General features: G+C 38.4%; 3 protein-coding genes across 3 annotated transcripts; all 3 read right to left on the bottom strand.

The window, feature by feature from the left end:
- Positions 1 to 486: 486 nt before the first annotated feature.
- MKKS (MKKS centrosomal shuttling protein) lies at positions 487 to 8,355 on the bottom strand. Its single transcript, XM_036072515.2, has 4 exons — positions 7,371 to 8,355; positions 4,519 to 4,694; positions 3,466 to 3,576; positions 487 to 1,259 (listed from the first exon to the last, which is right to left on the bottom strand). The coding sequence occupies exons 1-4, from the start codon at positions 8,353 to 8,355 to the stop codon at positions 819 to 821; spliced, it is 1,713 nt and encodes a 570-aa protein (XP_035928408.1). The 3' UTR covers positions 487 to 818.
- Positions 8,356 to 8,561: 206 nt separating this feature from the next.
- Positions 8,562 to 8,738, bottom strand: LOC144379256 (uncharacterized). Its single transcript, XM_078056936.1, has one exon. The coding sequence runs from the start codon at positions 8,736 to 8,738 to the stop codon at positions 8,586 to 8,588; it is 153 nt and encodes a 50-aa protein (XP_077913062.1). The 3' UTR covers positions 8,562 to 8,585.
- On the bottom strand, positions 8,562 to 27,372 carry LOC144379255 (uncharacterized). Its single transcript, XM_078056935.1, has 3 exons — positions 27,217 to 27,372; positions 14,937 to 15,164; positions 8,562 to 8,780 (listed from the first exon to the last, which is right to left on the bottom strand). The coding sequence occupies exon 2, from the start codon at positions 15,141 to 15,143 to the stop codon at positions 14,952 to 14,954; it is 192 nt and encodes a 63-aa protein (XP_077913061.1). The 5' UTR covers positions 15,144 to 15,164; positions 27,217 to 27,372; the 3' UTR covers positions 8,562 to 8,780; positions 14,937 to 14,951.
- Between the last annotated feature and the right edge of the window lie 373 nt (positions 27,373 to 27,745).

Here is a 27,745-nt window from a genome sequence, read left to right as displayed (position 1 = left end):
ACTTATTCCTCAAGCTGCATTCTGTATTTCTTCTTCAATTTATCAATACATTGATTGCATTTGCATAACATTCAAATTACATTCCCTGGTGAAACATCAGTCTCTACTTTGAATATGAGAGCTGTTCTGGCTTCTTCTTTACACTACTGAGTGAACTAGAGAAGTAACTTTTCCACTTCTTTTCTCTATACTGCTTAGTTACTACATAAGTAATTTTTTCCCCTAATCACACATTTCTTTGAAATAACACAAATGAAGAACTGTGACACAAACTAGAAATTATAGGTAGGTCAGGTTCGACATCAGTTACTTAAGCCCTGAATGATAGTACCTCATGTAAAGAACATCAAAATTTTACTAAATGTGCAGTTTGAGTACTTCTCTTAATTGAGCAATATATGTTGGGTGCTTTGTGATACTTTAGAATCTAAACATGTATAAATACTACTAAAAGGTATCTATAATAAGCATATCCAAACCAGAGCATAGGTTAGGAAATTTTTATTTCTGTATATTCTTTAATGATGTCAAAATAATAACAAAAATTTAGAACAATATACAGTGGCATCTGTGGAAACCCTAAGATAACTATAATATCTTTAATAATAATGCTTCATAGTTTTAATATTCTATGGTATTTCTATTTAAAAATCAGACTTTTCCCCATTATATAAGTATCTCTATAATTTTATGAATAATCTATCCAAATATGCAGAACAGGCCTTTGGGAGAGAAAAAAAATACACTCAATATTTTTCTTAACTGACACCTGACTAGGTTTTTTGTTTGTTTGTTTGTAACATAAATATGCTATGCTATCAGTTTTTATCTTCAATGATATATGAAAGATCCAAAATCAAATTGGCTGTCTCCACAGCCACCTGCAGGCCACTAAGCTTAGCAGTAAAACAGTCCAAGGTCAGGTTGTTGGCTGAGCCCGTAGCCTCATGTGGAAGGCAAGTTTGTGGTGCAAAGAGATGCCGAGTAGTCTTCAAGAAAGACCAGTGGAGTTCTTCCTGGCTATTGTATAGTCCACAGCCACATCTTGAAAGCAAATCTGGCCAGTTAACAACAGAGGGAGACTCTGCCTGAGCGGACCAAAAGTGTCCATACTTCATGTCAGTAAGAACTTCACCTCCATCATGTTCTAAAGAGCCAGCGACAGATTCTAATGCACTGCAGAATGCTTCAGTGATTAATTGAAGTTCTGTTTGAGTACATCCATCATCTTTGAGAATGCTTTCTGGCTCGTTACAAGTCTAAAGAGTAATAAAACCATTGAAAACACATACAGAGCAATATTATAAAAATGTTTCTTAAAGATAAAACACTTGATCAGACGCTTATCATAATGTTACTATTTATGTTCAATTTCCTTAGGGGTTCAGCACAATGCTAATGGGCAAATATGGGTCAGCTGGCCAGGCTATTATCCCTTAATTGGGTTGGTTATAGTATAAATATATGCTAGTCATGTTATCAGAATAAATGAATCAGAGTAAACCCCATCATCCAGCTTACTCTGAATGACTGCCCAGTTGTGCCTCCTCAATATTTGAGGGACAAGGCATAATGCATATATCACAGGTTTTTATACACACAGGAGGAGGTTCCTGAAGGCTAACGTCCAAATACAGTACTTATTTATAGCTGGCAAAGTGTTTGAGATTTGTTTAAAATGAGAACACACATAATTATTAAGACAAAAGCCATTGAGGGACATGTGTAATTTTCACAGCAATGTTTTAAAAATAAGTAATTTCTTTAAATTAATGAAAAGGTAATATAATTTTAAACTTTTTTTTTGGTTCCACCATTCTAAAAAAGTTTCTCCTAGGGGCGCCTGGGTGGCTCAGTTAGTTAAACGTCTGCCTTCGGCTCAGGTCATGATCTCAGGGTCCTGGGATCGAGCCCCACGTAGGGCTCTTTGCTCGGTGGGGAGTCTCCTTCTCCCTCTGTGTTCTCTCTCTCTCCCAAATAAATGGAATATTTATAAATAAATAAAAATAAAAAAGTTTCTCCTAGCAATTTCACTATAGAAAAATAATATATTAGCAAGCTAATAACCGAATGATAGTTAAAACCCATATCCAAACTATTCCAAAGCAGTGGCTGCTTTTTTTTTTCTGCCCAGGAGGTGTGAACCAGATAAGACCATCTATGCTGCCTGTTCTTTTCCCATATTTTCAATGCTATATTGTTTCTTCAAAATCCTACTCATAAAACCTTCCTCCTCCAAAAAACTTTTCCAGTTTACTTAATTCCATTTGCAGACTATATTATTGTCATCAATACATGGGCACTCATTTTGTTTTTCAGAATGTACATTCTGATAACTTTTCATGAATGTGCTTTATCATCAAATAGATTTTAAATCATTTTGGGAAAAAGGGTGGGGCATATCTGTAAAAAAAACATTTACTCTTTCTCTAATCCTAGTCAGCCGCTGGAAGCTCTGCAGTCTCTCTCTCTCTCTTTCATTTTTAAAGTTCAATGCAGGGCTTGAACTCCCAACTCTGAGATCAAGACCTGCGCTGAGGTCAAGAGTCAGATGCTCAACTGACTGAGCCACTCAGGCGCTCCCTGCAGTCTCTTGATAACACTCCTGACTAACCAAAGAATCAGTTGCAAATATCTGGAAAACACATACTTTTTTGTATCCATTTTCAAAGAAAATAGGTCAGTATTTATGAAATAATCAGAACTATCATGCACTAAATTTATCTATTATCAGGAATATAGTTTCCTAAATGAACAAAAAAACATTCTATTTGATAGAACTTATAAATAGATACCAATTTAAAAATTATAATAGAATCTAATACTTGGAATGCATTATTAAATGAAACTAAGTCTTTTCTTGATAGTCCAGAAGGTACTGAAGTATTCTGTAGAAACTTAACACTTTCTTTTTTTTTTTTTTCAAGATTTTATTTATTTATTTGACAGAGAGAGATAGCGAGAGCAGGAACACAAGCAGGGGGAGTGGGAGAGGGAGGAGCAGGCCTCCTGCCAAGCAGGGAGCCTGATGTGGGACTCGATCCCAGGACCCTGGGATCATGACCTGAGCCAAAGGCAGACACTTAATGACTGAGCCACCCAGGCGCCTGAATCTTAACACTTTCATTATGACTATCAATTATGATCGTACCACAGCAGTTGAAATCTCTAATACAACTTCCATTAACAGAATGCTCATTTCAATATGCAATATTTCAACAATACTCAAAGAATGTGATCATTTGGTGAAAGGATGGATTAATAATAATCATGGTGATAAAGATATTACCTTATATTTGCAACTGTTATTTTCCTCAAGTGTTTTCAAATACAAAATTTGAGTTAGACTACTGAGAAATTAAGCATTAAAGGCTCCAGGGTCATGTTACCCTGGTTTGGTTTATTATCTCATAAAACAAATGTCGCTGAGAATTCAGATAATCTGAGCAGGTCCATCTAACCTACCTTGTGTCTGATATATGCTGCCAAATGAGTTTCAGTACAGCCGCCTCCCAACAAAACACTCGGTTCCTTGATTGTCAACTGCAAAACATGCAGTGCGGTTTGACATGTGAGCTAAAAAAGAGGTGAATCATCAGAATCAGACATTGACATCAGATTCACAAAGAAATATAACCATGTTTTCAAGGGAACTTAGATAGTAGACTCAAAGAGCTGGATTTTAATTGCAAAAGAACAAAGCTTGTGTTGCCAAGGTTGTAATGTAATGAATACATTTTGGAATAATAAAGATTAGAGATTAAAGAAAAATATTTTAGCCAGATGTTTGTTTCCAGGGACCAGATTAATATCACCTTTCATATGCACTTAGCTCTTCAAACTGAGATTCACAAATGGATGGCCTCAAAATAACTGGGTCAGCAAGGTTTGCTAGTATTTCTACTAAAAAAAATTATTTCAGTCTAAATAAATTAGCTGTATACATGGTATAGAATTCCTTGCAAGTTGCTATGGAAGTAGTAACAGCTACAACCCAGTAGTAATAAAAAGAAAAACATAGAGACCTTTCATATTTATCAAGGATATATCCTTGAGTATATATAATCTTTAAGTTCGTGACCAATACCATAGGTTATCACTTCTCTTAAATAAGTTGCACGTGTTATTGCTGGTAGAAGACAACAAACTCTATCAAGAGGTGGATGATGGGTATGGCTGGGGAATTCATTTTTCTCAGTGAATTATTCATACACATTAGCATCAAAGAGTACACAGTTCAAGTTAATTGCTAAAAAAAGTTCACATGTCAAGGACTTTTAGATTGCATGTAAATATCAGAAATAACTGGTAGTGCTCGCCGAGTCTACTGTAATATCACAGGCAAGTAAATCTGCTTACTTGGGACTTTAATTCTGTCAGTTTTGTTGTTTTTGCTTTCTAAATCACCTGGGAAAGTTATGAAAAACAAAATACATAGCTCACACAAATTCTATTGTGTCTGACTATTTAACCGCGGCCTCAGCCCCTAAATAATGGAATTCAGAGTCTGTGACCTACCTTCAGCTCATTCCAAGCAGTGTCGTTTCTGCTGCAGAGCAGCAAGCTGCAGATAGTTGCTTCATTAGGAATAAGATGAAGAAAATGTTTGAAGCCAAATTTTGCAGGGCACAAATCTTTCACGCTTCCATAACTACTAGGAGAGATTGAGCCTAGGGAACCAATAGGCTGTGTTCCTGTTTTTTAAAGTTTAGAAAACACAAAACATATGAGTAAAGATGGAACATCCAATCATTAAAACTGATTCCTAGCCAATATAAAAGTCCCACACGCATACACTTTAAAACATGAAATATAGAATAAGATGCTTCTAAAACCTATAAAATAAGTAGTATTCTGCTATTAAGATGATATAGAAATAAAGCAAAGCAGAGGTTCTTTTGGTTTACAGACTTTGAACATCTGTTAGGAGCTATTTTATACTCTCTAGAAAAAGGCTCACAAAAATGTGCATACATTTTCTGGGAGCTTAAAAAATTTGCAAGAACCCAGAAAATAATCACCGAACAATTAGACTTCTTTGAATATTCTTTCTTCTGAAGCCTCAGAGTAAGGAATACTTGAGTAATCTGAAATTTAAGGATTAAAAAAACAAAACAAAACACCTACAGGATGTGTTACTTCACTTGGTGGATGCAACAGAGAGGGTCTGGCTCTACCGCTTACGAGCCACTGGACATGAAGCAAGTCACTCATATCATTTAACTTTTCTGGGTGGGCCTCCCCATAGGAGAGTAAAATGGGGATAATAATGTCTGCTTCACAAATAAAGCAAATCAAATGTTCAATGCTCTGTATGCCATGACAAACTTCAAACACACCAGTGGCCCATGGACAATAACCCCACTACTTAATCCAGACCAATAAAGAGGAATTTTGTCTGAAAGAGGGAGAAAGGAGGTAATGTTAACCTAGATACACTAAGGAGGGTGGAAAACATAGTTTACCTAAGCCATGGGCTTGGTATAATTATTTTTTTCCCTTCCTTTTTATCTCAAAAGGTCACTGCTCCCAAGATCCAGGACTAAAGTTCTGGCTATTTATACCATGTTCTAGTTATACGTGGGATAAGTAAGAATTGTGGGGGTATAGAAACCCAGTGCCCACTTAAATTATTGTTTCTATGGCAAAATGTTTCACATCTTAATTTTTTTAGAGAGGGAGAGAGTGAATCTTAAGCAGGCTCCACGCCCAGCACAGAGCCTGATGTGGGGTTTGATCCCACAACCCCGAGATCATGACCTGAGCTGAATCCAAGAATTGGATGTGGATGCTCAACCGACTGAGCCACCCAGGCACCTGTTTCACACTTTTTTTTTTATTTTTGTTTATTTATTTATTTATTTTATTATGTTATATTAATCACTATACATGGTGGCATCACAATTCCGGACTTCCAGCTCTACTACAAAGCTGTCATCATCAAGACAGTATGGTACTGGCACAAAAACAGACACATAGATCAATGGACCAGAATAGAGAGCCCAGAAATGGACCCTCAACTATATGGTCAACTAATCTTTGACAAAGCAGGAAAGAATGTCCAATGGAAAAAAGTCTCTTCAACAAATGGTGTTGAGAAAATTGGACAGCCACATGCAGAAGAATGAAACTGGACCATTTCCTTACATCACACACAAAAATAGACTCCAAATGGTTGAAAGACCTAAATGTGAGACAGGAGTCCATCAAAATCCTAAAGGAGAACACAGGCAGCAACCTCCTATTTCACATTTTAAAAACTAAATAATCTGTAATACCCAAATATTCACAACTGGAAAAGTCATGAAAAACCAGTAAATATTTAAAACTATGGGTCTGATCCAGAACATCAACCACAAGAGTTCCATGGAACTATTTCATTATTTCATAATAATTTCCACTTTGACAATCATGGGACATAGAGACAGGGCAATAACCCAGATATTAGGTATTCAATATTGGCATATGTACTACTACTTTTTGATGATTTATAACAACACTAAAAATAGTGAACTTTAACAATGGCTTAAGTCTGATAAATGTTGCAATCAATCGGAATAGAATGACTGCTATGTTGTCAATGCAATTAAAAAGATATTGAAAGTGGCTCAAATCATGAACTCTTTACATTGTCATGTTTCTTTGGCTGTAATAGGTGAACATCAGCCTTATGTCTGATTTTAATTTGTAAAATACAGTGAATTTCTTGCCTGTTGCAATTCTGTATCTTACCAAATATTAGTCAGTTCAACAAACATTTTAGAACACCTACTGTGGACCAGGCCTGTTGTCAGTGCTAAATATAAAAGATAATCCTGATTCTCAAGGAGCTCAGCTGGAAATATCTGGGATATTTAAAGGTAGCGTGCATGTGTGCCTGCACACATTCACCCACCTACCCACCCCTAATTAGGAATTACTATTTAGGCAGTACAGTAGTGAAGTAGAGAAGTGAAGAAAATTTTAGCTGCAAAATTACCTTCTGAATATAATGTGATTTCTACTTGTAAAATTCAAGTAGAAGAATTTTGTGTAAAGTATGAAACACCTTAGGATTATGAGGCTGTTAAACTTCTCAGTACTCTAAGATGTTTGGGGGGTTAATGGTTTTAGATTATAATAGACCCTAGTCTTTTCTGGGGCTGGAAAATACATAGAAATTGCCATAATCACTCAAGTTTTAGGAAGCGAACAGTACAGGGTGTTTCTTAGAAGCCACCTTTGCTGGCAGAAATGATACACATGCTGCAAGGTTGGCAGCTTCTAAAATTTTTCAAGATGTTAACAGTGACGCACACCAAGAATGTCTCCACTCAAAAAAAGAGTGTGATTATTAACTGTAAGGGGCAAAAACTGAAGGTGCTTTTTACCTGTCACTTTACTCAGGGGTTCCATCAGAGCCACTCCAACTCTGTCTACAGCAATTACACGGTGCATACTGAGAAACTGTTTTAAAGATGGGTGTATAACTTTTTGGCACATGACAAGATCTACGTGATCACCAACTAGCTGCCTTCCTAGGTTAAGCAACTGCTCCAGGGCTGCATTTTCAAGAGAGACCCCGGAACTGACCACCACAGTTCCTTCTCCAGTATCAGAGAGATCTCCAGATAAAGAAGCACAAAAGAGTGCCACCTTGAAGGCATCTGATTTTTTGATAGGTAAGGTCTTCATCAGTTGAACTTCTGACATTTCAATAAGTATTCCAGGGAATACAGAAGAATCTAGAACTCTTTGACCTTTTAAAGGCACAATTATACTCTTTCCTAAAAGGAGGCGGTCTTTGGCGTTGTCTGGAATTGTAAGCAAAAAGGCTCTCAGAACCAAAGCACTGATGTGGTCTGTTTCCTCTCTGGTGAGCATACCAGCGGGTTTACTTGTTACTATACTGCGCACCAAACAAAGGAGGGTCTGAGGCCTGCTAAAGTCAACTAGAATTCGACAACCACAGGACTCGGACTTGAGGTAACTGGTGCAGAGGCGTAAAAGGTGCTGGTTTAATTTAATAACAGTGGTGGGTGTCAAGCCTGTTCTCTGAAGATTTTCAATCAGATTGCAGCAAAGAATGGCCGTGAATAAGCCACAGTCACTGAAACACGACACATGATTCTGCATGGATGTCGTCAGGATCTTTAAAATGGGGTGGGTGACGGGAAGGCTGGAGAGCAGGGCCGACGAATGTGAGGTGGTGCGCACATAGCCTCCAAGCCCGTTGTGCACCTGCTTCAGCCTCCCCGAAGGGCCATAGCTGGATGTCAGGACTCCTTTCAAGACACAAAGTGTGGCCCTGACTCTCTCACTTGTCAGTGGTTCACTTTTACACAATGATGGCTTTTTAGCTTCTAAACGAGACATCTTACTTCCGGTGGCAAGTGGTGAAGACAGTTTTTATTTTGTTAGACATATTTTTCTATTTACTTCATTGTCATGGGTCTTGACATTTAGAGAAAAAAATTATCCTTCAAGAATGAAAGTCTTGAATATGCAGCACTGTGGCTTTAAAATTAAATAGCTCCAGGCTTATGAAGATAACTAGCATGTAATGACTTAGTGACTATTAGTAATTCCAAATATTTATTTTTATTTCATTCTTCAGTACTCTGTTGTTTGCCTCTAGGTTGAGATTTTATAGATTGTTTTGCAGCCTTCTGTATAAAGTATGTTCCAAGATGGACACCTACGAAAGACACCCCAGCTACAAGAAGCCAGTTCTTTCTAATCCAGCTGGTGTTTTTCATCTCTTCTTTCAATATCAAGCTCAGACTCAAAGATGCTTCCTTCTATAAGAAATAAAGGAAAAACATTTTAGAGAAATAAGTCCAAAACATTTAATAGAATGCAGCTTAATATTTTGATGCTCTGCTCCCTCTTTAGGAAAAGGAATTACCAACTGGCACAAGCCTCCACAAAATGAGAAATGTAAATCCACTCAGACTAAACAGTCGTTCCTTTTTTCTTCAGTGAATCCCTCCAAGAAAAAGTACTGATATTTGAATGATTTTGGAATGCAGAACAACATAGCTAGAAAGCTTACAGTACAATTATTTGAATATGATATGCTTCTAGAAAAGAAATCCTACATTATAAAACTCATTATAAAATGCTGAGTCTTAAAAAAAAAAATCCCAAATGTTTTTATTCTCTTACATCAAGATTTAATGTTATGTTTTCTTCTGTAACTTTGGTTTACTTGGAAAGCGTAGATCTGAACAAAGATACATGTACATCAAATCCTGCTTAAAAATAATTATGAAATAAGAGAACTGTCAGTCTCCCTACTATAGACACACTCTGTATTGTATAGGCCATCTCTAGCTGTATAAATCTGCATAGCACATTGTCCCAAAGAATAAACCATGTTTTCAATGTTGGGCTAACTTCAATGTAATTTTCTATAGTTTTATTCTATCAATCAACGATTGTCAGTTTTAATGTCCTACAACTGAATCCTCTCCAAGACTTTGGTTAATGACAGTAAATACAAAAACCAGGGGATATGCTATTTGACAAAGAGAAAAATAGGATCTGATTTGCAATTTGATCTCAAAAGGTCTAAATACCATAAAATGTAACATGTGCTCTCCTACTAGCTTTCTTAACAAGGTTGTAAATAAATAGTGTGCCTTGGGGCATAAAATCCTGACACTTTAATAATGTGTGGAAAAAATAAAAAATCTCAGGTCATGGACCTTATCTGTTGAGGTTAGGTGCTTTGAAGGTGAAGGTCCAGCCAATTATTATTTTTAGGAATATGGTAATTATGCTAATTACTTGGACAGTATTCAGCACAAATAAAACTAAGTGGACTACCAGACCATAGTACTAACTGAAGTAGACTATGGCACAGTGTGATACAGACCAAAAAGGTGATAGAAGAAGTGCAAAGAAGAGGTGAACAGAGGGAGGGAATGTTATTCGAAGCGTTATTTTGGTTACCACTCCTCCCCATTTAAAGGACTGTAACCATGGCAACTGGGCCCAAATAAAGGGAAGGCAATGATGGCTAGTTTTCTCTCTGCAATAAAGCTATAGTCATCTTTTTTTTATAGGACGAGGAAAAAAATCTTTCATCTTATGCCAGGAACAGCCAAGGTACTTAAATGTTATTTCAATGGTTATTTTAGATTCAGGAAAATCTGTGACATACATTTAAATGAAATCTTAGTGAAGTGACTTCCATACATTATTTTACATGTTACAGCACACATCCACACAAACCACAAATCATAACAAACTGTGATCAAGAAGATGACTTCTCCAGTTAAAAAAAAAAAAAAAGCATTTTCAATACCTAACAGTGACATGCAACTTTTCAAAAGTGGAATGTTAAGTTGGCACCTCTAACAGTCTTGTGGTGGTGAGACCAGTAACTACATCTTTTGGCTAGTATCTCTATAAAATGAGAAAGGGAGAAATCATTGAAAGTGTTGGTGACTCCCAAATCATTTTTAGGATGTCAAAACTTGCCGACTTGTGGGTCTAGATCCGGACAAAACAAGGTACAATTGAAAGAAAAGAAATGAACCAAATACTGGGCTGGCTTACAGAATATGTTTGGAAGTGCCAGTTTAGATCTGTTAAGACTCTTTTTTCCTAACACTGTGACCCACAGTTCCAAAGGCTACCATCACATGAACGACTCTGACTTCCTGGATGCATAGGCCTGGCAGATGGGCTTTTGCAGTAATGGATAACCTAATTAAAATATTAGTAAAACTTACATGACTGTATTCTAAATTTAGACACACATTATAAATTATGATTTAAAAAACTATAAACCATAATTTTCTCCTAAAAGGAACCAGGTTTCCTTGGAGAAATGGCTGATTCTAGGTCTGAGGCAAGAAATACACAAGATGAGCTGACGACTTTTTTTGCCAAAAAATATACTTGGGTCATATCAAAGAGCACAGGAAAAAAACAGACACAGAAGTCAACTTGGAGGGCATCCAAGATGGTACAATTTGAGTCTTAAAAAGAATACTGATAGTAATACCTTGAGATAACTCAAATAATTTGCAAACTCATGAATTCATATTGTCATCAAACCCAAAAACCCTCATTGCTATTAGGGCACTAACTCACTTTTATAAAAACTGATAGAGGAAATAAAGCAGTTTTCTTGCTTTTCCTGATAAATGCATTTTGAGGGGTAACTGAATAGCTGATGAGGGGAAGTTGTTCTAGCTCATAAATGGAGAAGGAATGATAGAATTTGAACAGCATCATTTTGCAACCCCTAAGGAAATAATGGATTGGACCTTCATGGTGGTTGGCAAATTACAGTCCGTGGGCCACATCTTGCCCACCGCCTATTTTTGTAAATAAAGTCTTATTGGCTCATGCTCATGTATCATGTATGAATGCTTCTGTGCTACAACAGAAAGTTGAGTAGTTGAAATAAGAGACTGTATGGTCTGCAAAGCCTAAAATATTTACTATCTGGTCATTTATAGAAAAAAAGTTTCCAATGCCTAGATTAGAACAATGATCATAAATAATTTTTTTTAGAGAGTGTGTAGGGGTGAAGGGAGAGGGAGAGAGAGAGAGAGAGAATCCCAAGCAGGCTCCATGCCCATGACGGAACCTGTCACAGGGCTCAATCCCACAAACCTGAGATCATGACCTGAGCAGAAATCAAGAGTCAGACGCTTAACTGACTGAACCACCCAGGTGCCCAATCATAAATAAATTTCATAACAGATTTTATAATGGAGAGATCAGACTGATAATGCACTTAAATCTTAGCAACACTGAAAGTGGATCAGACATTAAATGTGAAACAATGTGATTCACTAGGATGTATACCACAGCACATACATGAAGTATTCTTTTTCAAGAAGAAAAAAAAGTAAATCAAAGCAGGCCTTCTGATCTAACTACCAGATTACAGGAGATATGGGAGAGCAAGAAACTTGTTAAAGGACAAAATAAGGACTCAATCAACCAAATTCAGAATGTGGGACATTCAAAAAGCAGACTGGGAGGGGAAATGTAGTGGTTGAAAAGATATATCTTTAAAATGCAATGTGTGGACCTTGTTTGGATTCCAATTCCAACAAACCACCACTAAAGGAGATTTTTTTATTTTTATTTTTATTTATTTATTTATTTATTTATTTATTTATTTATTTATTTATTTTAAAGATTTTATTTATTTATTTGAGAGAGAGAGAGAGCACATGAGAGGGGGGAGGGTCAGAGGGAGAAGCAGACTCCCCGCTGAGGAGGGAGCCCGATGCGGGACTCGATCCTGGGACTCCAGGATCATGACCTGAGCCGAAGGCAGTCGCTTAACCAACTGAGCCACCCAGGCGCCCTAAAGGAGATTTTTTTAAAAGATAAATTTGGAAATATGAACATGGCCCTGGGTATCCAATGATAGGAGTTACCATTAGTTTTTTCAGTGTGATAATGCACTTGTGATTGTGTGTGTATTTATCCTTAATGTTAAAAATACACATTGAAGCCTGGGATTTGCTTTAAAATACTGCAGTAATCAAAAAGGGGGTGGAGACAGAAGGATAGATAAAAGAAGATGGGCAAAATGTTGTTAAGTGTTAAAGCTGGGTGATGGATACTAGAGAGTTGAATATACTATCCTCTCTTTATTTTGGGGTATGTTTGCAATTTTCCATAATAAAAAGTAAAAATTATGGGGTGGCTCAGTTGGTTAAGCATCTGACTTGATTTCAGCTCAGGTCATGATCTCAGGGTCCTGAGAATGAGCCCCGCGTTGGGCTCCATGATCAGCAGGGAGTCTGCTTGTCTCCCTCTCCCCCTGCTTGCACCCTCTCTCTCTCTCCAAAATAAATAAATAAAGCTTTAAAAAAAGTAAAAATTAAAAAAATAATAAGGGACAAATAACAGTACATTCTTTTGATAGAATCAGTGTTTAACTCACTCTAAATCTGGTTTTAACATTTGCTCACCCCAAAGTTGTTCTAATATCTGTTTCTGCTTGCTTGATTGGCAGTGTTGGTCACTTAAGACTTCTAAATACTGCAGCACTGACATCCAAAATCTCTATTTTTACCTTAGTGTTTTAGAAAGATGCTTTCTTTTCTCAACTTTACTTTTTCTCTAGGAATACCTCAATAATATTCCTTGTATTTCTTTTCACAGAAGGAGAAACTACTTCCTTTCTTTTTTCAAAGTTTGGCTATAGCAGGGCCCCAAACTCTTATGAGAAGAATTAAAGGAAAAAAATGTCATAAGTAATATACCCACACACTATATCACACTATGTATGTATTCTCTCTCCCTCTCTCTACACACACACACACACCCACTCTCTCTAATGATCTCATTACAGTCTAGGAAAGCTAAAATCAAGCATCTAATAAACTCCTTAACTCTCTGCTCATGTGCACTAAAACTCCCTTTATGAACACAAATCTTACACAGAATGTCTTAGGGTTACTCTTTTACGTTATTAAGGTTCTGATATTTTACTATCTGGCTTTTTATTATTAAATAATTGTCTAATATTTTAAGCCATGCTCTTCCCTTTCTCTTTAAGAGCATTTAAAAATAAAATCTTGATTTAAAATAGTGTAATAAGAAATTATAATTTTATCATAAATCAAAATCATAGACCTCTTAAGAATGAGGAAAATCTTACTGAGGTCTTCTTTCTGTAAGAAGCAGGCCCTAAACTGACCTACCTTATGCCAAAATTTAAAGCATATTATTACTCACCACAAGGTCAAAATGGTATATTAAGGTAGAAAATGCTCCACAATTATAGGGTCACAGTTCTCTGTCTGGGGGCAGATGAGTTTCATAATTCAGAATTTCTGGGATTTTAGAAAAATAGTATAGTGTCTAGCACCCATTAATCAAACACAACAGTATTTCTGCAGTGAAACTAAATATTTCATATTGAGTGGAATAGACTGCAAACTGCCTCGTGTATTAAGGTCAAGTTTTGCTACCAAAGGAGTTATGACAAAATCTTTCGGATTTTGGAACTTTTGGATTTTGGAATTATAGTTAAGGGATTATAATCCTGAATTTTGTAACTATATTCTCTTATTTCAGTGACTCTCAAAAGTAACAAATTATTTTGAAGGTAAAATATTAGATACTAGGGGTGCCTGGGTGGCTCAGTCGGTTGCGTCTGTCTTTCAGGTCATGATCCCGGGGTCCTGGTATTGCACCCTGCATTGGGCTCTTCGCTCAGTGTGGAGTCTGCTGGAGGATTCTCTCTCTGCACCTCCCCCACTTATGCTCGCTCTCTCTCTGTCTCAAATAAATAAATAAAATTTAAAAAAATTAGATACTAAAAAAATAGATACTAAAGATGAAATACAATTAGTTTTATTTGCCTTGGGAAGAAACAGAACAATAATAACAAAGGAGAGAACTTTTGCAAGTTATAGATTTGTATGCTCTGGGATGGATTTATGGCAGGTAGACAACTGCTCTTTTGGACACACTCATGATCCTGGTGACATTGTTAATGAAAAGGACTGGACAAGTAATGGACTGTCCTCCTTTCATCCAAATGACTCTGCGAGGCAGCTGTCAAAGGTCTCTATAGAACAAACTTTTCTAGAAGCAACTGCAGAATAATATTGTGTCAGTGGGTCATAATAAAAACAACAGGTAACTTACCAACTTCAGCTTTTTCTTGCCAGAGCTCTAATTTTTAATTTTTTTAAAAAAGATTTTATTTATTTATTTATTTGTCAGAGAGAGAGAGCGCGCGCACAAGCACAAGCAGGGGGAGCAACAGGCTCAGTAAGAAGCAGGCTCCCAGCTGAGCAAGGAGCCTGATGTGGGACTCAGCCCCAGGATGCTGGGATCACGACCTGAGCTGAAGGCAGATGCTTAATCGACTGAGCCACCCAGGTGCCCCTATACTTTATTAAAGATTGTATTTCCCATTGTTGTAATATACCATTTGGTTAACCAGATTAAACTGAACTTACCTGAAGATTCCAAGCCTATTTCCCTTCGATGTGATTCTTCTCAGGACATTCAAGTGCTGGACTATCTGGTGCAGAAACATTGTCCTTATTAGGCATTTGGAAAACAGGGCTGCTCTTGATTCTGTGCCATCCCAAATGTATGAACCCAACTAAAGGTACCATAACAATCAGAACTTTGTAGTTTCTCCAGAAGTTCTGAAAGCTCATAGTACTTCAGCAACAGTGCACCTAGGAAAAGGCCAACAGGTAAAGAAGGTAAGAACAAAACAACTCCCTCAAGTTACATCTACGAACTGCCACAAGGAGAATATTGCACTCTAATAAAAGCTGACTATTAAACATTTTTGGGTGCAATACAGTGTGATATTCATTAACAAAAAAGGATATGTTGTAGGCTCAAAGGGACAGCAGGAAGTCAGGCTTCAGAAACTTATAAAGCAATACAAACCTTTAGTTAAAGATTGTTAAAGGGGCCACATCACCTGCTAGAAAAGCTATATAAATCTTTGGAAATGCTCATGCATAGATATCATTTTCTTTATATAATTAATTATATATTCTCTGAGCCACAGTAAAATTAATTTAAAAAATACATTTAGTCAGAATTTTAACAGAAGAATCAAATGGTAATCCTTAAATATGCAGTAAGAATTGAGATTCTGCATTCTGACATGTAAGTGATGGTGTTTCAACTGAGATTGGGACAGTCATGCATGGATTCCAGTTGTAACAGGTGAATATTGGCATGGACTCTGAGTTAGGATGAATTAATGCCATTTCTATTTATGTCCTGAAGCAAAGGATTTTAGTGTTTACACTTATTACCTTTTTTTTCCCTAAAGATTTTATTTATTTATTTATTTGACAGAGAGAGACACAGCGAGAGAGGGAACACAAGCAGGGGGAGTGGGAGAGGGAGAAGCAGGCTTCCCGCAGACTCTACCCTACAAGGTTTACTCTCTACCCAGTTTACATAGAGAAATTGGGGCTAGTAACCTGCCTGTAGTTATAAAGCTAGGTTGTATTAAAAAAGATTCCTTTCCTCTGTCTGGTCTGAAATGCATGGGATGTGGTCCAAGAAGTCTGTTTTTGATGATCTGTTGGGTTTGGGAACTCGAGTCTGGACAACCTCTAAAGACTAATTATGTATTTTTTAATTTAAGGGACGCTCATAAGGCTTTAGTGATTAGCTTATAGACTTGTGATGGTATGAATGGGCCCACTTTCAAAGTTCCTTTCTGAGCACAGAAAGATAATAAATACTGCTCCATCATCTATGGAATATACTAAGAATTAGGTTCAATAGCATATATATGAGTTTCAGTATCATGCAATCTATTATGTTACAATAATTTTGTATGAGGGGCTCCTGGTTGGCTCCGTCGCTGGGCGTCTGCCTTCGGCTCGGGTCGTGGTCCCGGAGTCCTGGGATCGAGCCCCGCATCGGGCTCCCTGCTCAGCGGGAAGTCTGCTTCTCCCTCTCCCACTCCCCCTGCTTGTGTTCCCTCTCTCACTGTGTCTCTCTCTGTCAAATAAATAAAATCTTTAAAAAAAAAAAAATTTTGTATGAATGCCACTAGAAAAATGTCTGAACAGAACTTTTACTTATTCTTTCCCTTTTAAGTCAAGATTAAAATCTACTGCTAATGAGTTAAACACCTTAACCATCTCAGTGTTCCATGTGTATGAGAAACAAACTGAGGGTTCTAGAGGGGAGGGGGGTGGGGGGATGGGTTAGCCTGGTGATGGGTATTAAAGAGGGCACATATTTAATGGAGCACTGGGTGTTATACGCAAACAATGAATCATGGAACACTACATCAAAATAAATAAATAAATAAATAAACAAACAAATAAATAAAAATATCATACAGCTTTGTGTATGTATATGATTAAAATTTATACAAATGTTAAAAAAAAATAAACAGGGGGGCACATGGGTGGTTCAGTCAGCTGAGCATCCGACTCTTGATTTCCGCTCAGGTCATGATCTCAGGGTCGTGAGATCAGCCCTGTGTAGGGCTCCCTGCTCAGTGGGGAGTCTGCTTGGGATTCTCTCTCTCCCTCCTTCTGCCCCCACTGCCCTGCTCTCACATGTGCTCTTTTTAAAATAAGTAAATCTTTAAAAAAAAAAAAAAAAACAGAAAGCTTAGAGTTATGCCTATGTACATATATCATTTCCAACATTAGAAACCATTTCTCCCACTGTCCAAATTCACGTTTTGTAAGGACTTTGTTGTAAAACTTAAACTACTAGATGGCCTACTTTGTAACTGAAGTATTTTTGCCTTTTTCCTGTTCTATTTTTTTTTTTTTTTTTTAAGATTTTATTTGTCAGAGCTCACATAAGCAGGAGTGGCAGAGGGAGAAGTGAACTCCCCGCTGAGCAGGGAGCCCGATGCAGGACTCAATCCCAGGACCCTGGGACCATACCTGAGGTGAAGGCAGACACCTAACCAACTGAGCCACCCAGGCATCCCGCCTTTTTCCTATTCTTTTTTTTTTTTTTTTTTTTAAGATTTATTTATTTATTTATTTGAGAGAGAGAGAATGAGAGAGCAAGCACATGAGAGGGGGGAGGGTCAGAGGGAGAAGCAGACTCCCTGCCGAGCAGGGAGCCCGATGCGGGACTCGATCCTGGGACTCCAGGATCATGACCTGAGCCGAAGGCAGTCGCTTAACCAACTGAGCCACCCAGGCGCCCCCGCCTTTTTCCTATTCTAAAGTGCTCTTGTATCCTATGACTTTTTGCAACCTTTAGGGACTGTACCTTTTATGGACATACTTATGTTCTATCTTTGGAGAAAGCCAATCACAATTAACTGTATCATTAACTTTCATTGTGAAGCCCACTGTACAAAATGCCTTTGAGATTTGAGGATACGCTAAAACCCTGGGTGATTTGGGAGTAATGAGGGAAGAACTATAGTAAGGATTACTTCATAGAGAGAAAGGACAGAGGCTATACCAGTTAACTGTCTTGTGTTGACTGATGTGACGTTTTTGTCCACAAAATACCTTCAATTAAAGGTTTTGAAGATACTGTCATTCATATCTAGTCTCATCAATACCTAAGGTGACTCCAACACCTTTGACACTCTCAACATGAGGTTATCAAGTCACATTACTTTTAATGGATGGCACCTCTTCTATTCACAGTTTACTTCTCCATGATCACTAACACAATTCAGTATTTGTCAGCTTTTTCCTGAATTATAAACTTCTGGGAAACAGCTTATAGAAAAGAGAATTGTTTGTATAAAAGAATAAAATAATAAAGTTGGGGTGAAGAACTCAATAACTAAAATGCAGAACAAATTAAACTATATAACAGCAATGTTTGGGAAATTGTTGTATAGAATATTCTTTCCATGTAGAACATAGTATGTGATGTGATGTATCGTGAACCTACTTTGGGAAGAGTTTTGGATTAGCATCAAGATAGCTTACACTAATGACTCTTCAGGTCATCCAAGGGTTAAGGACAAAGGAGGCATTCCATTTTATTTACATTGTGTTTAACAGTCTATTATTCATTTCCATTAGGATTACTTAAGGAACTATGCATCTTTTTCTACATTTAGGCTTAGTTAAATCTGGGAATTATTATCTGTTTTGGTTGAAAACTCATTATTGGCCATTATCACCGAGGTCCAGTAACAGACTTCCTGGTTAGTAAATGATGTAGACTGATCTAATGATTAATTGCTTTAATGTTTATGCAACACCTACATGTCCCCATTTCCTCAAATTCTCCATATCTCATATACTGATTTGGCTAATGGGAGTGAGAGGCAGGTAACTATTTTCCAATGATTATTCTGTTGTACTCTGAGATGCTTGGAAAATGATCAGGATCAGGATGATTCGGGCTTTTTACTATGTAAGATACTTTTAGAGTTCTCACATTTAATCCAAATAAAAACACTACCACACTGTATGTATAACAGTCCATCACCACCAAGCCGGATGGAACTAGCAATCTTTTAAAATGGTACAGTAACTTTAACCTCCTTCATTTCTTTCATTTAATAGCTTTCCAGCACATCACATGTATCCAATTGCATGAAAAACCAACTTCCCAAGACAAGACACATTAGACTTTACTAAATAAGGCTCATTAGTTTTAAGAAAAAGACAACATAGTTTTGAAATTTGACATTCCATGTGGTAGTGAGGTAATGTGTTCCTTATTTTGTTCACATCTTCTTGTGGAGCTTTAAAATAAAATCAAACATATTTTGGGGATACAATTTTAACACCTTTTCCCTTCTCAATTCTTTTGAGGGATTTTTTCAAAATGAAAATTAGCATCCTGCCATTTCTAATATAACATAGACTTGTTTTTCAAAGTTAGAAAATACAGAAATAAGGAAAAGAAAGCTAAAAATGTCTGTCATCTTTTTGGTTTTAACAAAAATGTGATGACAATTTACATGCTGTTTTATAATCTTTTCTTCCCCCAAGAATATAAGTCTTCATTATCATTTCTGATAGCTGCATAGTTTTTGATTGTATGGAGGTAAGCTAATCTGATAGATAGACATTTGAGATTTGTTCAATGTTAAATTTATTGCTAAATATGTTATGGCAACAAATATTCTTGTAAATATTCCAGAGTCCTTGTTTACAGTCCCTATATGCTGCTTCTCAGGATAATATAAAGAATTACCAGATTTCTTCATTAATTCATTTTCCAAATGAACTTATGAGGTTTTTAAAACCTTGACTTTTACAAAGGTTCATGGTGCTGAGCAGAAGGGATACGGAGATTCAATTTGGGAAATGGGAAATTAGGCTGAATACAACTTATCTTGAGATGGTCCTTCCCTCAAAACACTTGGCAAATCAGTCCAAGTGCGATGGAACTATTTTACTGACACCAGAGATTTCTGAGTCTGAAACAAAACAAGACGGCACTCAAAATGATCAGATTTGATGAGCAGTAACAGGTTGATCGCTAAAAATAAGTTAGTCCTTGCTGTTTATTCATTGAGCTTTTCAATTGTGCTTGGAGTAAAGCCGCAACAGAAATGAGAGCAGAATGATTTTTCCTTCTCCTTACCCCTCTTTGGTACCTGCAACTGCCTTTTTCTTATCTTTTCTGAATCTTCTTTAAACGCACTCCTAAACAAACAAAGAAGGTATGGGACTCTTGGAAAGATGAGAGAAAGGAAGAGAAATAAAATTACTAAGTTTAGGTCAAGTAAAACAGCATTTATAGTTTTATTCATTGAAATGCCTTCTGTTAAGTTTAAAATATGTTTAGAGGCAATCTTTTTTTTTTTTTTTAAAGATTTTATTTATTTGTCAGAGAGAGAACATGCACAAGAAGGGATAGCGACAGGCAGAGGGAGAAGCAGGCTCCCTGCTGAGCAAGGAGCCTGATAGGGGCCTCGATCCCAGGACCCTGGGATTATGACCCGAGCTGAAGGCAGATGCTCAACCAACTGAGCCACCCAGGCGTCCCTGTTTAGAGGCAATCTTAACACAGATTATGCTTTTATATACTCTCCTTTCAAAAATATGTATCTTGAATTATTCCAAAGGTTCCACATTTTTTATCTCATTTTGTTTTCATAGCAGTTTTATGAGGCCACTTTATAAATGAGGAAACACTAATAGATTGATTCCAAGATTATCGTCAGTTAATTGTGGTACTCAGCTTGGATTTTGGAGTCCTAAAAGTCTTGGCTGGTATTCTTTTAGGCTATTTTCGAAAGTCAAGAATTAGTGACCCAGCTTCGGCAGCAGAGTTAATCAGAATTTCCAGTGCATGATGATGGATGAGAAGAACATTCTGAGTGCATCGTGCACACCTGTAAGAGTCACTGAGGTCAACTATCCTAATGCATTAAGCCTGGCATGTTCTTCTGATTCTCATGTCAGGTATGTAAGAGGTTAACAGTGGTCTTGTGTCAACTTGTCCAAAATTAGAGTCTATATCCTCCAAATACACATCTGTGACCTACTAATAGTTGAGATTAGCTGCACTAATTTTAGTTTTCTTCAGCTCAGTTCTTAGAACAGAATGAATAGTAAGAGTTAATGAACAGAATGGGGAGAAGCTTGCTACATCTCCACCTTAATAAAATACTGTAATCTTCTGAGTACCTATAAATATAAAGGCCAAGAAAGGAAAACACTGAGATATATTACTTCAGACCACAAATATTGTTTAAAGTCAAGGCATTACTGTGTCTAAAGTAGCAACTTTCCCTCCCCCTAATTTGTATTACAGAAATTATTATCTCTTCAATTTCTACCACTAAGGCCTCTCACAGGCTTTTGTAGCTTGTTACATTCCAAGCTAAATGAAGGTTTCTAGGTGACAGAACTGGACAGTAAGGCAAAGGACAGAAAGGCAATTAAGCTTCCTACAAAATCCTAAACAGCCTAGCTCTAGATATCAGTTTACTCTTTCTATGTAGCATCATGTCAATTAAAATCATCAAGTTTTGTTACTGGCCATTACTAAATTAGGCCTACAACAACCTGGATGCAGGAAATATTCTGTAAAAGGTTATCATTTTGCCTACTGGGCTTGCTGGGCGCCATCTGCTGGTCTTTTGGACACAGTGTAAGGTAGATTTTTCTCAGGTTTTCAGTACTGCTCTGCTAAAAGTATTTGAAAAACAGCAATTTTTATAGACTTCCACTGAATGTAATTTAAACGTGAAGAGGACATTAGACAGAATGTTACACAATTAGCCCAGATCTTGTGACTGTGATTATGTGATGAAGTTTACTGAAGCTGTATAATGCCTTTTATGACAATGTTGGCTTAGATATTTGAGAATTCTTCATTTCTGAACTCCAATCTCTGATGCTAAAAATATCCTCAGTTTTTAATATGGCAGTTCAAATGCTGGCATTTTTTGTGTACACATTAGAAGGACTGTGTACTGTCTTCATGCTTATTCAACTGACTGGCATACTAGAAAGACCATCAGTTTCCTTTTTTCCCCTTTTTTATCTGTATCACCTAAAATAACACAGTTTTGCTGAATTTACATCTTGTAAAAACACACACATCAAATACAGTACTGTCGGCTCTTGAACTGAATGGATCATACCTGAGTTCTAAAGTTTCCATCTGCAAAATCCTACCACAATTCCCTCCCCTCCCTCAAGGTCGGCTTGACCTATACCCAGGAGCTATAGTGCTGACAGCACAGCTGGTCAGGAGTAGTCAAAAACACAGTGAAGGTCAACATAGTTATGTATAAGTATTTTGTGGTCTCTGCTACCTCTCCCATTACCGTGAATTCAACGTCTTTATGAATAAATAATATACTGAAAGCATCACAAGTTTTGTATGGGAGCTTTACTAATTGTCGACAGTCCAAAATGTGAACAGTGAATGAGTGATTAGGGGCTAATGAGGAAGAGAAAATCAGCTTACTGCAGGCTGTGGCTTATCAGAAAGGTTGTGGTGTTGTTTTACAGAGTTTAGACTTAAATGCATTCATGCATTCTCTTTTAAGTATACTTAATTTAAGTCTAAACTCTGTAAAACAACACTACAACCTTTCCATTCCCTTTCTGTTTTTACACCTGGCTGCCATTTGATGCTGAGGTTTGTGGGGGAAGGGGAGTGGGTATCATGCTGAAAGCCAGCTTGTTCCAGATTAAATGTGCAGTTAACTGGCCCCTTAGTGCTACAGCAATGACTATGTACCCCTAGTTAGCTCTGAATCCCTAAAAAGGTGATTTCTATCTTCATCATTTTCAAGAGCTCTATTTTACTCTTCACCTCTGTTTCTGCAGCTAACCGAATGTCCAGAAGAAATTATGGCTATTGGGTAGTAGCACCCTTAACTTCCTGTCTCACATGAAAAAACTGCTCCATCTCAGCTCTCATCTTAACCTCCTTCCCTGCTGTCTCTGAAGGGTTCTAACTCCACTATCCTTCTCTTACATCTCCCACCTCCCACTTATAACGGGTCTTTTTCCTCCACAAAACCTGACCATTTTTCCCCATTAAAAAGAACCAAAACAAGTTTCCTAAAGCAACTGCCCTTTCCCAGTCTCCCTTCCAGCTACTATACAATCGGATTCCTTTCAAATAATGAATCTTTTCCTAGAGTCACTTCCCACTTCCATTTTCAAACTCAACTAATCTGCTTTTGTTCTACTCTCCATGGAAACTGCTCTGACTGTGAAGATCACCTATCTCTCCCCTTACTTGATCTCTCAAGCATTTTGATGTGTTCCTGAAACTCCCTTAAGTACTTGGGACTCTCTGGTCTGTTCCTTGTCAGTCTCCTTTAATGGCCCCTTGGTTTCCATCCACCTATTCACCCTTATCAAAGATCTGTCCTTGGTCGTCTCTTCCCGTGTTCGTTCCCTGGGTGGTCTCATTCACATCCAAAGCTTCTATTACAGCACATCCATTAATGACGGCTGCACCTTCAACCCACATATCCAACTGCTACTGTTCACCTCTACCTGTACCCACAAACAGTCTAAACTCATTTCATATACATATGAATCCTCTTTCATTCCCAAACTGCTGTTCTACCTCTATTAACTGTTTCAGTTAAAAAAAAAAAAAAAAAAAAAGCATTACCCACCAAGCCTTTCAAGTCTGAATATAGTGGTCTCTGCCCTTTTCCTTGTATTCCTCATCAAATCAGTACCCCAGCCCTGACATTTGACATGACAATCTCAAATAACCTCTCCCCACAGTCACAGTCCAGACCCTCATCACTTCACATGACGTCCTTACTTATAATCCAGTGGCTCTCAAAGTGTGGTCCCCTTACCAGTAGCATTAGCATCATCAACTTATGAGAAATACAAATTCTTGGGCTGCCTCTGACCTACCAAGTCAGAAACTCTAAGGTGGGGTCCAGTAATCTGTGTTTTTTAAGTTAAAGTTAGAGAACCACTGCTCTAGTTTGCTCTTCACTAAATATACCCCACCCACTTAACAGCCATCTTGCAAAAAACCAAATGTGATTGTTTATGCTCTGCTTAGAAGCCATTCGTGATATTTTTGATTAGAAGGTGAAATCTAAATTTCTTAGTACAGCACAAGAGGCCCACCAGGATCTAGTCCTGGTTACCAGTTTTCAGAAGGTAAAGCACAGCAAATCATCTTAGTAAGAATGCACTGTCGTGTAGTGTCATTAAGGGGATGAACTGTGGAATCCTACTGCCTGAGCTTTCAATCTCCACCTCAGCACTTTACAACTAGCTGTGACTTTGGATGAGTCCCTTAACCTCACTCACTATGCCTCAGTTTCATCATCTGTAAAATGAGCGTAATAATGACTTCCATATCACAAGGTTGTTGTGAAGTTAGCACAGTACCTGGTACTTAGTCTGGACTCAGTGATTATTAGCTATTACTCTTGTTTTGGTTATTTCAAAAGGAATAGAGCCAATCTAAAGTATAGCAAGAAGAGGAGAGGACTGGAATACCTGCCCAGACTAAGGGAAGTGGTCCCCATAAAGGAGGCCCGTTTCTCTGGGCAGTTTCAGTTAGTCTAGATGTGAACAAAAATACCCCGATTCCCATGTAAGAGCTTGAGATCTCTAGGGTTACTTTGATTGGGGGGGAGGTGGATCTGTAATGATTCCAGGATGTTATAGGAAAGGTAAACTCCTACCAGTGAGAGCCGGGAAAGCTAATTGTGAAGGAAACAGGAAAACTCAGAGCAAAGCAGCAAAAACAGGGCTAGTAATTTTTTTCTTTGATAACAGTTAATAGAGTCCTAGTGGGCTCTATTTTCAGAAATGTTGGTTACTTTTTTTTTTAAAGATTTATTTATTTTTAGAGAGAGAGAGAGGGGGAGAGCGAGAGATAGCAAGCGTGGGGGGAGGGGTAGAGGGAGACAGAGTCTTAAGCAGACTCTGTGCTGAGCGCAGAGCCCGATGGGGAGCTCGATTTCATGACCCTGAGATCACAACCTGAGCCGAAACCAAGAGTCAGGCGCTTAACCCACTGAGCCACCCAGGAGCCCCCAGATATCTTTGTTACTTAACAGCAGAGGCTTTAAGTAATGATGGGAATCCAATTCTAACCACCCAAAATTAATTATAATTTTGGGCAAATCACTTCTCTCCTGCCTCAATTTAATAATTTGTAATATCAGCTATGTTATGAAGATCACTACATATATACTTATATATTTATTGCTTAGTACAGTGTCTAGTATGTGGGAAGCACTCAATATATGGCAACTATTACTATTGGAAGTATATTATCTTTAATACAAATTAACAGAAATAGGCACCTCTGGAGATTCCTGTCTGACCAAAGCAATTGTGTATTATCATCTAATACTTTAACTAATATTGGGTTATAATTTATAAAACTGAGGGATATTGTAAAGACAGATCCCAAAACAGTGTTTCTATCACTTAGGGTTTATCAATTTTCACTTCAAATATGTTCGAGATTAATTCTATTCAAATGTTTATACTTAGTGTCTACTAGGTGCTAGCAGGACATTAGGCTGGGTGGGGGCTGGGTGGGGGCTGGGGTGGGTGTGGTGGGACAACTAAGATGAATAAGGCATGATTCCTGTGCCCAAAGAGAATATAAGCTTAAGAAGAGAAAGGCAAAATCCAAATAACACATGATTAAATGCTGTATACGAGCAAAAAAAAAAAAAACAACACTGTAGAGATTAAAAGTCTTTACCAAGTTGACTAATTTTTCAAAACTTCTGGACTTCTCAGTTTCTCCTCTATCTTCCTCTGTTAGTCTCCATCTATTTTTATGTATCCATCTTTAGTTATAGTAGTCAGTATGTATAAAAACCAGTAACAGCCACCCACTGTAACAGAAGGTAGCAGCCATTTTTTTTGTTTCTCTGTTATATTCTCAGTGCATAGCAAAAAGTGGAGCATCTTCCTCCCCTTGTCTTACAGGGTGGCTCATTCTTGTGCTTCAGCTCTTAGTTCAGATGTCACCTACCCAGAGAGCCTTTCTCTGAGCACCCAGTCTATAAAGTTTCTTCCCTCTCCCACTCCCATTATTCCCTAACACATCCTGCCATTACCTTCAAAGCCCTACTGTTGTAGTGAATGCTGTGATGGGCCACCTTGATCCCCTTTAAGAATGAAAGGCTTATTTCCCCAGGTCTTGGGACTGCTGAGACAGCCCTCAGTTGTTAGTCCCCTTCCAGGACTGACCTGGCTGAAAACAGCAGAGGTCACACCGTCTTTTCAGGACAACAGGCATCCAACGACTGCCCATGTATAAAGGCCTGGCTCTTCCCTCCAACGTGGAACACCTCTGAAGGGACAAACCAACACCAGAGTTCCCTTGGGACTGCACTGCAGCTTAACTTTTTCTATCTGCCAATTCCTGCTTCCTTTATTCCTTGGTAAGATCCAAAAGAGTCCTTGCTAATAAATGTCCTGCCCACAAATCTCCTCCTTAAGAGTCTGCTACCCAGGGAATCCAACCTAGGATAATCTGGAAACATCCTGTTCATTATCAATGTACTTGTTTATTGTTTCTTCTCCCATCACTAGAATATAAGCTCCATGTGGTCAGGGACTATATCTGTCTTGGTCACTGCTGTATCTGCTAACTCAGCACAGTGTCACAAATATATATATGAATATAAATATAAATTGACAAGGTTAGTGAATGACTGAAACTGCCAGAATTGAGAGCCTCTGTAACAGTAACAGTATTTGGGCATGGTCCTATTCGGGGAAAAGATGAGTATGACCCAGGAGGTTTTCATCTCAAAAGGATTTCCATTCCCATAACGTCAAAAGTCCTGTGAGTCCTGCTTCTGCTTTCACACGGGGGGCACTAACCATGCTGTACAACAGTTCTGACGTCCAGTTCCACGTCAGAAAGTGGCCCTCACCCCCCAGACAGACACAGGCATACAGTGCCCTCTCCCTGCGAAAAAGTGACCGACGAATCACAGGTTCCAGCTAGCAGGTGGCAGCGCAGGTGCAATCGGTGCTTTCACTGTAACACCTTTTCCATCTCCTCCACGGTGTGGCGGCGCAGGTGGGAGAGGGAGGAGGGTCTACACCTGGAACTGTACCCACACTACTGGAAAACCTCCTAGCCATCCACATTCCTTCCCTCAACAAGCATTTACTGCCTATGGCTACGTTAAGGGTAGGTCTTTAGTTTTCCAAGGAGCCAGACTCCTCCTTGTCCCCGCCCCCAAATATCCTTCAACGAAGACACCAGTGACCTTCCTGAGAGGGGGCAGGGGGCACCAACAAGCCCACCTCCCTTCTCTTCGGCCAGGCAGAAAGCAGGTTTTCCCACCTGAGGTTCTAGCGCTCTCACCTGCCCACCAGCCGCTGAGTCTCCCTAGGCCGCCGCCACCAGCTAGCCCCATAGGCCGAGCCGCACGCAGCCGCCGCAGCCGGTCCTGCCAACCTGCGCTCGAAGCCTGGAGACAGAGCATGCGCAGCGCTGTGGTTGGCGCCAGCGCTGCTGAGAATCCGCTTTTCCGGGTTTTAGCGAGGTTCTCAGTCCAGAAAGCCTTTGCCAGAGACCGGAAAGAGCCGGGGGCGGAGCTTATTCAGCGTCAGTCTCAGCAAATGAGTTGAAACTAAAGAATTTAAATAATATGAAATGGACATGTTAGGGCACAGTATTTGCCTTACGGCGCGCGCTTAAGAGCTATTATTGAATGAATGACAAGGTAGTCAACGGTTCCCCGCAGCACTCAGATTTGACCAATCACAAGGCGCCTGATTTGTTGTTTGGCGCCAGTTCCCCGCCCTCTTTTACGCCTGCCTCCGAAACCAGGAAAAAAGGAATGGCTCATTACTACGTCCCTGGATCGGGTTGGAAAGTGGACATGCTCAGT

This window comes from Halichoerus grypus, chromosome 10 (assembly GCF_964656455.1).
Source record: "Halichoerus grypus chromosome 10, mHalGry1.hap1.1, whole genome shotgun sequence".
In the NCBI taxonomy this organism is placed as follows: Eukaryota; Metazoa; Chordata; class Mammalia; order Carnivora; family Phocidae; genus Halichoerus; species Halichoerus grypus.
This window is presented reverse-complemented; position numbering and strand designations above follow the sequence as displayed.